General features: G+C 41.3%; 1 protein-coding gene across 1 annotated transcript in view; it reads right to left on the reverse strand.

The window, feature by feature from the left end:
• PCSK5 (proprotein convertase subtilisin/kexin type 5) overlaps nucleotides 1–13,815 on the reverse strand; it is a 471,327-nt gene that overhangs the window by 40,363 nt on the left and 417,149 nt on the right. Inside the window, exons 23-24 of the mRNA XM_061627751.1 lie at nucleotides 11,470–11,673; nucleotides 8,128–8,196 (exon numbers count right to left, since the gene is read on the reverse strand). Coding sequence (XP_061483735.1) covers nucleotides 8,128–8,196; nucleotides 11,470–11,673 — 273 coding nt within the window. The remainder of the gene's footprint in view (nucleotides 1–8,127; nucleotides 8,197–11,469; nucleotides 11,674–13,815) is intronic.

The raw sequence follows: 13,815 nt of genomic DNA on the forward strand, positions 1-13,815 counted from the left end.
TCAGGATTCACATTTGTATTCCTCAAGTTCTCTTAGCAGCTACCTACCTAGCCTGGGAGTTGTGCTATTTCTCTGATTATTATAAAACAAGCAATTATAGTGCCACCGCTACTTTAACCATTTCATTAAAAACAACAGCACTTAGAGCAGCATGGAACAAATTGATAAAAAGCACATAATACTAAAACTAATATATGCAGCTCTTTTTGGAATTTTGAAAATGTTGCTGGTGTTGCTGGCAAATCCCACAGTTCATTGAAGGGAAGACTTGTAGGTTCCTCATGCCTGCTTTGGACTGTTCCAACCTTTTATTCTCAAGAGAAAGCCTGCATTCCCAACCTTTGGTCCCCAGATGTCGCTGGACTACAAGTCCCATCAGCCCCAGCCAGCATGGCCAATGGTCAGGAATTATGGGAACTGTATTCCAGCAACATCTGGGGACTGAAAGGTTGGGAAAGGCTGGTTTAGGGCAATATGAAAATGCAGTAAATGTTTCTGCAATATGAAAATGCAGTAAATATTAATGCTGAATAATTGAGAAAAACCTGGGGTGTTGCAAGAGAAGGAGTTACTATGATATATATATGCAGTGGTCTTTTCTGACAGTCATGATCATACAGACCATAGCTTTTTTTACTGACCATGGCAACCATTTTGTGTCAGCACCCACAGCACTTTTATCAAGATATGAGTACTGGCACCTAATTTTTTACTTAGAGCCTATCCGTTTCTAACAGCAAAACCAGCATTTTCCATATTCAGTTGGTGTCCTCGAGATCCATACATGTCTTGTTTGTGGTCGTATTATTGTGAAAACCCGATTATGAAGCGTCCATAAGTGTGGGCTTCTTTTTTTTTGCTTTCTCATTGGCTGCTCCCCTAAGTCCACCCCTTTTCAGTGATTGGTCCATAATGGTCATTAATTTTTCATGCGCTTTTTCAGAAGAGTACAGAAACGTATATCTTTCTTTTAATTCCCATGCATGCACAGATTTATGGATAATAATAATAATAATAATAAAATTTTATTTCTAAGCCGCCTATCTGGCTGACTTAACGCCCACTCTAGGCGGCGTACATAAAAATTTTTTAGATACAACATATAAGTACAATTACAACATCAACCTCTAATTAATCAAACCCACCCACATCTTTACAAAATAAAACTAGATTACCCAGGAGTCCCGTAGGCCCTCCTAAACAGCCAGGTTTTCAATTCTCGGCGGAAACCTACCAGGGAGGGGGCATGGCGAAGATCATATGGCAGAGACTTCCAAAGGGTGGGGGCCACAATCGAGAATGCCCTCTCTCTGGTCTGCACCAGCCTAGCTGTTTTAACTGGTGGGACCGAGAGAAGGTCTTGAGAAGCTGATCTCGTCAGGCGGCATATTTGGTGATGCTGGAGGCGCTCCTTTAGATAAACTGGACCAAAACCATATAGGGCTTTAAAGGTTAACACCAACACCTTGAATTGGGCCCGGTAAACAACTGGTAACTAGTGCAGGCCTACTAGCACTGGAGTGATGTGATCATGGCGGCGGCTGTTCTTAATCAACCATGCTGCCGCATTCTGTACCAGCTGTAGTTTCCGGACCGTCTTCAAGGGTAACCCAATGTAGAGCGCATTACAGTAGTCTAAGCGAGAGGAGACTACAAAGCGAGAGGATGTGCAAAAGGGCAATGTTATTCCCCCCCACAAGTGCAAGCAAAATAAACTCGGTTGTTACATATAACATACTAAGGATGGGAGCCGCTGGTTACTTTCGATTCCATTGAATTTGTCTGAGAGGCAAATCCCTTTCTGTGTTCAATTGTTTCCCACTATCTCCTGCTGTTACCTTCTGCCCAGTGCACCCACCAAATCTCCTCTTCATACCTGCTCTTCCCATATTGTATTAGATCCTCACCACCGACCATAGGAGAAAGCAAGAGATCATCTCTCATTCAGTTTCAAGTTAGCAAAGGAAGGACGCAGATTAGTCAGTTTCAGGACGGGAGGAAAAGAACACAACTTTCAGTGCCTGCTGAGAGAGAGAGACATGTGGCTGCCTAGAGAGAGAGAAGCTGAACTCCCCTTCCTCTTGTTCCCCAATGGTTGGTTCTTTGGTATGTTTGGCTCCCCCTCTCATCCCCATCAGCTGTTGGGCAGGAAAAGAGAGGCTTTGCCTGCTGCTGGATCGGCCACAAGATCAATGCCATGTTAAAGTACTAGAACTTGCTCCTCTCCCCCCCCCTTTCCCCCTACCAGCCCCAAGGAAGCTCAGTTAAAATCCTTCTTTAAACTCTGTGTTTTCAGTTGTGTAACATTGCAAAATAGCTTTTAAGTGGACATATTATTAATTAAACATTTGATTTTACGTTTGATTGCAAAATAGTAGGGTTTTTTTTTAAAAAAAACCCAATGCGATACAATTACAGAAGCCAGAAAGAGGAAGTACTCCAGTTCACTACCAGAAGCAGGAATGAGCTGTAAAGGAGGAGGAAGAGGAGGAGTGGATGGGGGGAGGGGAGGAGAAGGTGCTTGGCATATGACTGAGGAACGCCTATGGACAACCTATTGCAGGAAAGTCCAGAGCTTGGAAAAATTACTTTTTTGAACTACAACTCCCATCAGCCCCAGCCAGCATGGCCACTGGACTGGGCTGATGGGAGTTGTAGTTCAAAAAAGTAACTTTTCCAAGCTCTGGGAAAGTCCATGGCATTGCATCCGAGCCCATGGATGTTAATGCCACTGATTATTGGTTTAGGAAAGCTTTTTTTGTGTGTGTGGTTATTTCTAATGAGTATTTTTTAACTCAAAAATCCATACTAGCTTGCAAAGTCACATGGAAATGGTGATTTAATGAGGGCACAAAGCAATTACATATCAGATTATACAGTCATATGGACGGGTCCTAAAACAAAAATAAAAAAACTGGGTGTATATCTTCCCATGGAGCAAACAACAGTTGGAGGGAGGCTGATGTAACTAAAAGAAATGGCACAGGACAAAAGGATGATACATTCCCCCAGCACAACATGAACTCACAGCACCATCCCCCCAAGTCTTCAAAACAGCCTTATTAGGCTGCTAATTCGTTTTAGAAATGCATACACAGGAGATACTGATCAAAGGTCTTCAATGTCATATCTAGTTTGGCTCAGAGAGAAAGAGAGAGAGAGAATATCTGGAGTGAGGTCTGTGTAGGAGAATGAATGGCAGCAAAGTGGAGTGGAGGAACAGAGAAAGGGATGTGGCTCTATGTATGGGAGTGCTGGCTCACTTACTTGAGTGATCTGCTCTGCATGGGTTTTTAAGTTTTCAACTATGGATTCAAAGATGGTATTTCAGACCAGAAACTAACCCTCAGTGTTCCATCTGTAAAATTAGTACATGCATAGTTCCTTGATGCAAGTATGTGTGCAAGGCCCATCTGCAGTCACCTGGCATCGTGCATAGATTTATTGCTTGGAAGCAGGGGAAATAAACACATAGTGTACACCTTTAGCTGAACAGAATTTTCTCTCTGGGATCCCCCTCTTGGACACAAGGCTCTTGAACCCATTGGGCTCTGTCCCTGGACGCATGGCCTTCACACCCTTCATTCTGCTGGCCTTGGTCCTGGGGGGCCCTCCAAGATACCAGAACATTGACTTTCAGGAGTTGGCAACCCTGCTCAAAGATGTCTTTGTTTATCTACATTTTGGACACTTCTCTGTGTAACATTGGTATGTTTTAATAAAACTAACTCTAGCAGTTTAAAATTGAGATTCCTCTGGGTCATCCAGCCCCCATTCTATCCCAAGGTCACAGATCCTTCCAACATACTCCTGCCAGGTTATATGAGCACAAAAGTAGTAAAACTAGCAAAACGAAATGCCTTTGAACATTTAATTAAATACGTCATGGCAAACTTCAAAGGGCCAAAGAACAAATATATCTGAGTTTGTAAATGTAGTCTGTCCATCTCTTCAAGGGTGACGGGGTGGGGGACAAGGGGGTGCTTCCCCACTCAGAATTCTAAATGTAATAGTGGATGGAAATGGTTGCCAATGACCTGTAATAACAATTCATATACTTCTCTCCAGCCCCCAAAATATTTCTGCGGACATTCTTGCATCTCTTTAGATGGCATTTGACTGATGATTATCAATGTTAACACAAAACATTAAGCAAAGTATGTACATTTCTTTTTCCTCGTGAAAAAAACCCTGTGTTTAAACATCAGAGGAGAATTTGATCTACAGTGGAATTTAGACATTTTTAAAAACAGTAGTATAATATACTTCTGAGTTTTCAAAGTTGACTAAAGGACAAATGAGACATGGCATGTAATATCCATGATCAAATAGCCTGATATCGTTGATTAAAAGCAGGGAGGGGGAGATTTGGACAAAGCCTGTGGTACTGGGGGAGGGGTTTCCTCATCATGTCATGGCAAGCTGACCTTAAGTCAAAATATAAGCAGGCTCAAATTTCTGTTCTCATTTTCATCCATGTCCAGGAGTAGGAAGGAAGGAAGGAAGGAAGGAAAGATGGGGTGGCAATAAACAGAAGTTCCCTTCACTACAGCCAGTCAATATATCGCTTCCTCCATTGGTTTTCTATGAAGGATGACATTCTGCAGTCACTCTGGTAGAGAAACGTTGGCTCAGGGAGCAATTTTCATTACACAATTTACTGTAATGTACCCGTAAAGAAAGTTCATTTGACACTTTGGGAGCCTCTGGAATGAGAGGCATCCTATTTATCAGGAGTTCTCAAACTTTGTACCCCCTGAGCCCACTTGAAGATGGCTGAAAATTACTGAGGCCCATCAAAATGGTGGGGCAGGTGCAAAATCAGTCACAGAATGGTGGCAGAGGTTGGCATAATAAACTGATAATCCATTTTTGGAAACTGCTAAATTCTAAGCATTTCCTTGTGGCAAAGAGTTCCATAGCTCAGCTTTCCACAAGCTAGTAAGTGCAGGCATTTGCTCTGGAGTTATTGTGACTCAGCTTCCCCATTTTAGACAGAATTTGTTGATCCACAGGCTTTAAGTGGAGAAGTTTTTTTCCCTTTTATATTTTCCCTTTCCCACCCCACCCCTTCTCTCAAAATATTTTTACCCATCTCCTGTAATATCTTTTCCCATTCTCTTTCATATTCAACCTATGGCATATTCTCTGCCCCCCACAACTGCCCGTTTCTTTCATTCCTTCTCCCTGGTCCTTTTACATCCACATCTCCTCTCTTATGCCCCTCCTTTCTATTCCCAGTTTATTTATTAATTAATTGCTATTGTTGTTGTTACAATAATTGTAAAAAAATTAACCTTTCATCTCACTTTCTACTTTCTTTCAACACCTCCTCTGGCCCTTTCCTCTCCAAGGAGAAAGACCTCTCTCTCCCTCTCTCTCTCCCGGCTGCTTTTACTCAGTGTGCTAGGAGATGCTGGTGCTACCAACAGTCCTACCCAAAGGCTGTGGTATAGCTAGGGAGCAGGGCAGGCAAGGGAGGAGGCAGTGGACAGCCTGTGTCCCTGACACCCACCCAAAAGTGGTCCAAGACCCACTGTTTAAGCAATAGCAGCAGCATAGGCAGTGCTGTCATCTTGTGATGCCACATGGCTGTGACACATTTGGGACTTCTGATATCAGAGGTTACAGCTGGCATCATATTCTTTAACAAGCCCTCAAAACATTCCTCAATCCTAAGCTGAGATGCACAGTACATGGATCAATGACGCCTAAGAATAAATGGGAAAGGTGCAATGGTGGTGGTGAGAGAGAGACATGTCCATTCCCTTACTTTAAGATCTGGGTTAATTTGGATAGTTCCACATACAGTCCTTAGTCCTCAATTCAAAGTCCCCAGCCACCAGTCCTTCTTCCACTGCAGTTTCAGATTTCAATGATTTCTTGCAGCCTCCTGCCCTTGGAATACCTTGAGTTTAGGGAAATGAATGTTATATTTGCCTTTGGGACAGAATTGCCGAATAGATGCTAATCCTACCACACCATTTATCACCTAAAAATAAATGTGACTGCATTCTCCCAGGAAGTGTTCCAGAAGTAAGAGTCAGTTGAGATCTTAACTATCAGACTCTAAACGCAAGCATGGAAATCTTTTGATTTTGGTGTAATCCATTTTACTACGATTGCTAGTTGGACAGAAGGACTGACTCCATCTAAAAACATTGTGTATGAGGTAATATAAAGTGATAAGAAATGTTTCTGGTCTCCAGTTTGTGATCCCTGCCCAAATAATATTTCAGTCATCAAGCAGTAGGTACGTGTGTGTGAAGCAGCCTTCAGGATGTGAGGAAAAGGATAGTATTGAGCCTGTGTAAACAGCTGTTTATTTTGAAAAATGATTTTTTTTTTAGTGATCTACACATTTTACTCAAAATTATTTGTCAGAAATGCAAGAACTAGTAGACACAAGAAACCCAGGGACTCTCTTGAATCATTCCATCAATCATCAAGTATGCTAACGCAAACAATCTTTCAGAACTCAGATGAGCTGGGGAAAGGAATGACTGTGACTTAAGGAGGAAGTAGGATGCGATTGTTTATCAAGAGTGTTATTAATTTAGTGTACTGATTGAGAAGGCATTGAGGGGGTTGTTAACTAAGCACATATATGTTCTCGCCTTCCTACCAGTTTGGCATTATTTCTTACTTGTGTATATTTAAAGACTGTTAGAAATATTGCTTCACCATAGTACATTACTAAAATGATTCCTGCATGTATGCAGGGGTTGCCAATCTTTTTGGGCCAGTGGGCACATTTGGAGTTTTGAGAAAGTACCATAGTGCTGCCAGTCATAAACTGCTGCTATGGGGGTGTGGCATAAGACAAAACAGCTGTTGTGGGGCATGATGGCTGCTATGGGGATGTGGCAGAGTGTAAAAATAGTTGCTGTGGGGGTGTGGCGTAACACAAAATGGCTGCCACATCCAAAAGAGACAGGAGCACAAAATCATATGGGCACCCCCCCCGCTATCAGCCACCTCATCAAATGGGAAAAAGGATCTACATCAGCCTCTGCTGCACTCGCCCACAGAGAGAAGCTTTTTGCACCTCTCCTCTGATCAGGGCAGATGGAAGGGTGGGTGTCTAATCCTGGCATTCAGTGAAATATGGCTATGTTTAAGAAGGTCAATGGAATGTGGCCATATTAGGAGAGGCTGAGCCACTGCAAACAATAACTGAGTGAGAAGAACAGTCTGCAAATGTTCTGAGGATTTTTGAGGGGATATTTACTGAGTCTTTTCATTTGCATTTTAGGAGGTAATGGTGGGCACACTGGTGGCCACGGGTCCTTGTGTTGGATATCCATGTAGTGCTGCTCATTACTGATAGACAGATGTTGTACCATCCATGTAGGGCTACCACCACCACTTTAACATCAGTACAATCCATCTGGCAAAATAAAGATAAGAAAGGCTATGCTAGATTTTGCCAACCATATTGCTGAGCTCTCAGGATCTCCAGAAACAGATGGATACAGAGATGGCTTCCATACAGCTCCAGCTGAGAGACCCTGTTATTATACAGCCATGACAGTGGATGTATACTATGGCCAGCGTGGATTTTTCACATTCCGCAATGTTAAATTGAAAATACCCGCATGCCATTCTGATGCTTCCCATAAGCTCACAAAACCTTACAAAACATATAGTCCTGAACTCAAAAATGCTTGCTTAACAACCCTCTACATACCACTCATCATATGCTCAGAGGTACGTTACCAAATTCTTGCAAGTTACACAGGAAGTGGATTGGACTGTAAAAGACCAACCCAAATTGTGTTTGCATTTTGACAAATTTGTAGGGCAGTACAATTATCTCAGAGAGGAGGTCTGCTCTCCTCCTCCCTTGGTGCATTCACTATAGCTGCCCAATTTCCCTGCTTTTTAAAGTTTGATAGAAATATCTTTCCGCTATAGGTACATTCTTAAACCACAAGGTTTTTTGCCTAGTAGTGAATATATATATGAAAGTAAATGATCCTATTATGTGTTATGAAACAAATTATCTTTTCTAAGCTGCCTTGGGAGAGCTTTGCCTTGAAAAGCGGCATATAAGAATTAAAAACCTGAACAATAAACAAACTGAAAATAGAAAAGTAAAAACTTAAAGATTAAAAAAAACCATACCTGGGCTGCAGGACAGGCATCCATCTGCACAAGGAATGCAGTCTTCCGAGTCATAGTCTTCTATTTCACCTTCACATTGGATGGTCCAAGAAACAGGCAACATACATAGATTTCACTTTTTTATATATAATTCTTCAAAAGAGTCTGAACATAATTTCTTTGGACCTCAAACAAGCTTGCAACATGGGCCTGCCATCTCCCCATCCCTAATAACCCCCTGTCTATTAATAACCTAATATTCAGGAGTTGGCTGGTGGCCAAAGGTCTCAATGAATGTCTGCCTGAGATCTGTGCATCATATGCATATATCATAAATATCCCTACATAACAGAATAAAGTTGCCTTATCTGGAGTGCTAGTTTTACATCTTCACTTTTTAATTTGTGGCTTGGAAGCATTTGGTGATAATTTTGAGGATTTGGTGGTCAGTTGTGGCTTAAAGGTTAAGAACCACTGGCATATCCCACAGGGTGGAACACTTATGTTTATCTGTTAAACTGCCAATGCTAGAGTTTGTTAAATAAGCATTTTCTGGGAAGGGGAGTTTTCTGATGTCAGAGGCGAGGCCTGGTTGCCTGTCTACTTGTGGAACTGCTTCTTTTGTCCTAACACTGGTTCTGCTTAGGTCAAGTAAATCTTACAAGAGTTAGGACTGGCCACTCTGGATCCTTATGCCCATGTAATATGTACCTGTTTTTCCTCAAATGCTAGGGTCTGGATGGTGAAACTAGTTTAGCTGTATTGTGAAAATAAGGCTTCCATACATTAATGCTGCTGCTGTTGCAACTACCACTAATAACATTTTATTTTATGCCAACATTGTGTCAGATGTGGTATAGAACATAGATTTTACATAGATGTGTCAGGGCCAGAGGATTTATTATATTAGATGGGCAAGTTTCATATTCCAGAACAAATTTGTTTTCATGGCAAAAAGCTTCTGTATGAGCATTTCAAGTTTCATTAATCCTGTAATAAAAAATCTGCTGAGGTCCTGCAACATATAATGGCAAAGAAGGAAAATTTAGAGTAAAACCCATTATCATTTTACATAAACCAAAAGGAGTTTATTTGTATTTTCAGCACCAAGCAACAATAACTGACATTGCCACAGTTTATGGAAATAAGTAAGTCACTAAAGTAATGGTTGTGCTGTTCAGAAGAGGTCAGATTGTTTAAAAAGTATTCTGTAGATGTGGCATACATAAGCTTGCAAGCTACAGGCTTTAGGGACATGACTTCTAGTCAGAGGTCTTAGACAAGAATGATGATGCTGAACATAAAGGCACACAGCTTATAAACATGGATGAGCTTGTTGTAGTGGGTTAAATCAGTTTCTCCATTTAAAATCAGATCCAATTTAACTGCAACCACAGTGTCTTCAATGAACAATTGGCATATCTATCCAGAAATCCACTGAGTGCAGTGGGGCTTTCTCTGAGGTCAGCCTTATAAAGTTCACCCAGAAATGTCAACTATGTTTCCAGATTATAAAGTAAAGACTGCATGTTTTACTTTTTGAGCTGCTTTTTTGCATATATATCCACAGAGACCAGAATGCTGGAAAGCTTTCAGAAAATCTGTGTATTTGAAAAACTGGGAACTGGATAAAGAAATTTATTTATTTATTTATTTATTTACTTACTTACTTACTTATTAGATTTATATCCCACCCTTTCTCCCAGGAGGAGAAAATAATTATATTTTCATCAGAGACATTTTTACACAGAGCAAAGTAACCATTCTTGTAAATAGTTAAAGTATTTCAAAGAGGTCTAGTTCTTTGTATGCTTGTGTTGCCACTGAAGGGGTACATAACACTGACATGTTAAGACATTTCTTACCTATCTCTCTATGTGATGGTTCACTCAAGGGTCAGTTGTTCTGGGAGAAAAAGGGGAGCAGCCTCTTCTAGGAAAAAAACTATTGCAGTCTGGATGAGCTTTGGGGCCTCATATTGCCTACCCCTGGAGGAAGTGCTCCCTGTGTTCCACTCTAGCACTTTGCTAGATTCAAGGATTACTCTATTTTCCAACTGCAGTCCTGTACCCAGTGACCTGGGAGCAAATCTCATTGATGTCAGTTGGACAAATTTCTGAATAGATTTGAAGAGGATTACACTATATAGGAGCCATACTGGGAGAAAAAGGCCCCATTTAGAAATGTGGTATTTGTAATTATAATTACTTGTAGGGCTCATCTACACATCTCTTTTTACTTCTCGGGCAAACAAGCTATCACACAGTTTTCCCACTGTAAATCTGTACTAACCCATCCACTGATAATGGGAAACATTTAGAATAATACGGCTCCACTCTGCCCCAGACGTCTTTGCAGACGGTTTGCTTCAATGGTTTTTAGTGGGCAGGTGAATCATCACTTTCAGCTCTTCCCTTTTCTCTGCCCACTAACTCTCCCGTTTCAGGTGGTTTATCTAGCAACTTCTGACTGCTCTGTCCTCCCCTCTTCACAGTTTGCTGCAGCCCTCCTTTCTTTCCTCCCTTTCTCCCCAAGTAAACTTCCTTCACTCCTTGTAACAAGTGATGGGAATTGCCATTGGATTTTATCATTCTTTCTCATATTTTCAATCTTTGCGGAAAGAATTTTGAAGTAACATCCCTCTGTGTGTGGTTTCCAATTTTTTTTCTAAAACATCTAAGTGGATTTTTTAAAAAGTCACCTCAAAAATGTTGATATTAATATCAATATTGTAAAGAAAATATCAATGCCAATATTGATATTTTGAGAAAATATCGATATTGATATTTTCTTAAAATATTGATTTTTTAAAAAAAATATTGATATATCTGTTTTTCCAGCGAGGAAAAATTAACTCAGAAAAACCAAGGGGCAGTGGAGAAAGGGGGGGCAGATGACCCCACTTCTTTTCAACTTCCAAACTTCAGGAAGTGGTGGGGGCAGGAGGGAATGGAAATACTGCGCAGGTCAAAAATATTTGCACATGCCCAGTAACTGAGCAACTGGAGGGAGTAAAAATGTAAAATTAGAGGGCGGGGCCACAAGGAAACAGAGACACTAACCCTTCCCAGAGGAACACCTACTTGTGTGAATGGAAAACAATGGGTTTGAAGCTACCATTGGACACAAAATGTGGACTTTGCAAATCTATTACGATGGTAAAAGCTATGTATTTGCTATGAAGAAATGCTCCCATGTGGATAAGCCTATAATTATTCAGTGGGCGGAGGGAAGGATGATGTATTGCAAAACAAGAGCCTGCTCTTTGATTGGTGCGCAAGTATGCCTTGATGTGCTAGAATCAAGGATAATACTGAGGATTCTGCCATAAGTGTATTAAAGTGCTGTTGCACAAAATTTTACCTTTTTTACATTTGTGCTCCTGGCAACTATTATCAGCCAGGTGGTATCCGTCAAAACATCTTTTGCACTTGGTTTGATCAGGGCAGACTTCACAGTGCTCAAAGCAGGGCAAGCAGGTACCGTCTTCCTCTAAAGGGTAGTAGCCAAGTGGGCAATTTTCTCTGCACTCTCCCAGATATAGGAAGTATGTGTTGCCTTTCTCATCTGTAAGGCAGAAAACAAGACAAAGCAGAACAAAAATGCTAGGAGAACAATTTTGGCAAAAATCAATCAATCTGAAAGCTCCCAGTTTCTATTAAAAGTCAACAGATCCTATTTATTAAGCTTACTGCAGCATTCCTATACACCTTTACTCAAAGGTAATTCCATTGAGCCCTGTCTTATGCCAAACTGAGCCCTAAGCATCATAGGATGCAGAGAGAAAAGGTCCCCTTTCTCATAATAAGAAAATTGCAAGCCTAAACCCCATTCTTACATAGTCATCAAACTCAGTGGGAATTATTTCTGGGTAACCATGCATGGGATTATGCTGCACAAAACTGAATAAAAAAGGATCTGCAATCTTCAGAGACAACTAGGGAGGAGTTCAAAGGCTCTTGGGAGGCATGCCAGCAGGGTATAGCAACATCCCTCTGTTTGTCCGTAGACCAGTATCTGATATTCAAGAGAGACAAAGTTGTCATCTTATCATCTGTCAGGCTTTGGTCATGTTCTCCTTCTCTAAACTGGGTAAAAGTTTTGTAGAAAGTCCTTGACATGTTTAATTCCTTGGTCCTATAATAAACATATAACCTGACCAGTAATATGTGGAAAGGCTCACTGAGGTATCTATTTTGAAGTAAACTGTGCATAGTTGTAGTCTACATCATGTTCACTTGTTATGAACTGATACAATGTGTGGCAGGTGGTGGCAGCGGCAGCATATCTGTAAGCATGTGAAATAGCTGCATGCCTTGGATAAACAAAACGTTGCACCTCCTGACCTGCAAGGCTCTGTCAGAGGGATGGTGCACTTGTAAAAGTCCACTTTTGGGTGTTCACTGGCTGTTAGAGTAAGAGAGAAAAGCGTTATTTATCCACTATGAAGCACTTCATATTAGCTGGAGATTGGAATGGGCACCTGATATAATGCCTAGATCACAGGCAGTTCCTCCCCTCTGATGGTTCCTTGAGTGTGTTGAAGGTCCAATGCATTGGCTTCATCACTCATTTCAATGGAGAAGATAGATAGCTTGGGGAATATGTGGCCCTCCAGATGTTGCTGGACTACAACTCCCACCATGCCTGATTATTGGCCATGCTGGCTGGGGCTGATGGGAGCTGAAGTCTAACAATATATTGAAAGGCCACAGATTCCCCACTCCTGCTCTACATGCAGTTGTATGTGTATGCAGGAGGAGCCTGGCTTCTTTGAGATTTGGGAAACTGATAAACTCAGGGGTTGCCAACCCAGTGCCCCAAAGGCCATAACTGGTGCCCACAGGCAGGGCCCCCAGATTCTTAGCTTTCATTTAAAAAAAAAGTAGCCCTCTTAGAAAATTATGAAACAAAATGTGCAGATACCCTTCTAACTAATTTCTGTGAGATGAGCCAGCCTGGCTGCTCACACCTGTCAGTGTTTTTAGCCAATGAATGAAATCAGAGCTGTGATTTATAAGTCAGTTGTTTGCACATCAGGCAATAGGAATCCCAGGAGTCCTAAAGAGCTGCCATCTCTTTCCCTTTAGTGAAATTTTCCCTGCTTCTGTCTTATTTTCTAGTCCTTGGAATCACTACAGTTTGCTCTTCATTTTTCCTTACAGGATGCATCTTTCCTGTGGTATGTTAGCCTGAGGTCAGGTAATAACTTCTGCTATTTTCTGCAAATATTGCTGCACAGTAAGTGTGGGTGGTTGTTAAAGAATCCCCTCCCCAAATGCAAAATGTGAAAACTGTGCAAGGAGACTTAGGCATATCTTCTGCTGTGCAGGAGCTAAAAACTGGGCACTCAATTAAGAATTCACTGTATAGTTAACTTACAGTACAATTGTATACATGTCTACTCAGTAGTATCTTTGTTTTAAATGGGGCTTACTCCCAGGTAAGTGAGTACATGATGGCAGCTTAAGCTTTGGTTTAGGATTGGCACTGGGCGAAAATAGGATTCTTGTGCCTTTAACAGTTGCATGGCAGGCAGCAATTCAACTAGTTAAGCCTTTCCCAGTATACAAATACAATTATGGGGAAAGCTTCACTAGTACTCTCTCTAATTTTTGTGTTATGCCATCCTCCTCCACATTGCTAAATGTTATGCCATGCTCCCACAGCAGCCATTTTGCATTATGTCATGCACCCCATGGCAGCCAT

This window comes from Rhineura floridana, chromosome 1 (assembly GCF_030035675.1).
Source record: "Rhineura floridana isolate rRhiFlo1 chromosome 1, rRhiFlo1.hap2, whole genome shotgun sequence".
Lineage (NCBI taxonomy): Eukaryota > Metazoa > Chordata > Lepidosauria > Squamata > Rhineuridae > Rhineura > Rhineura floridana.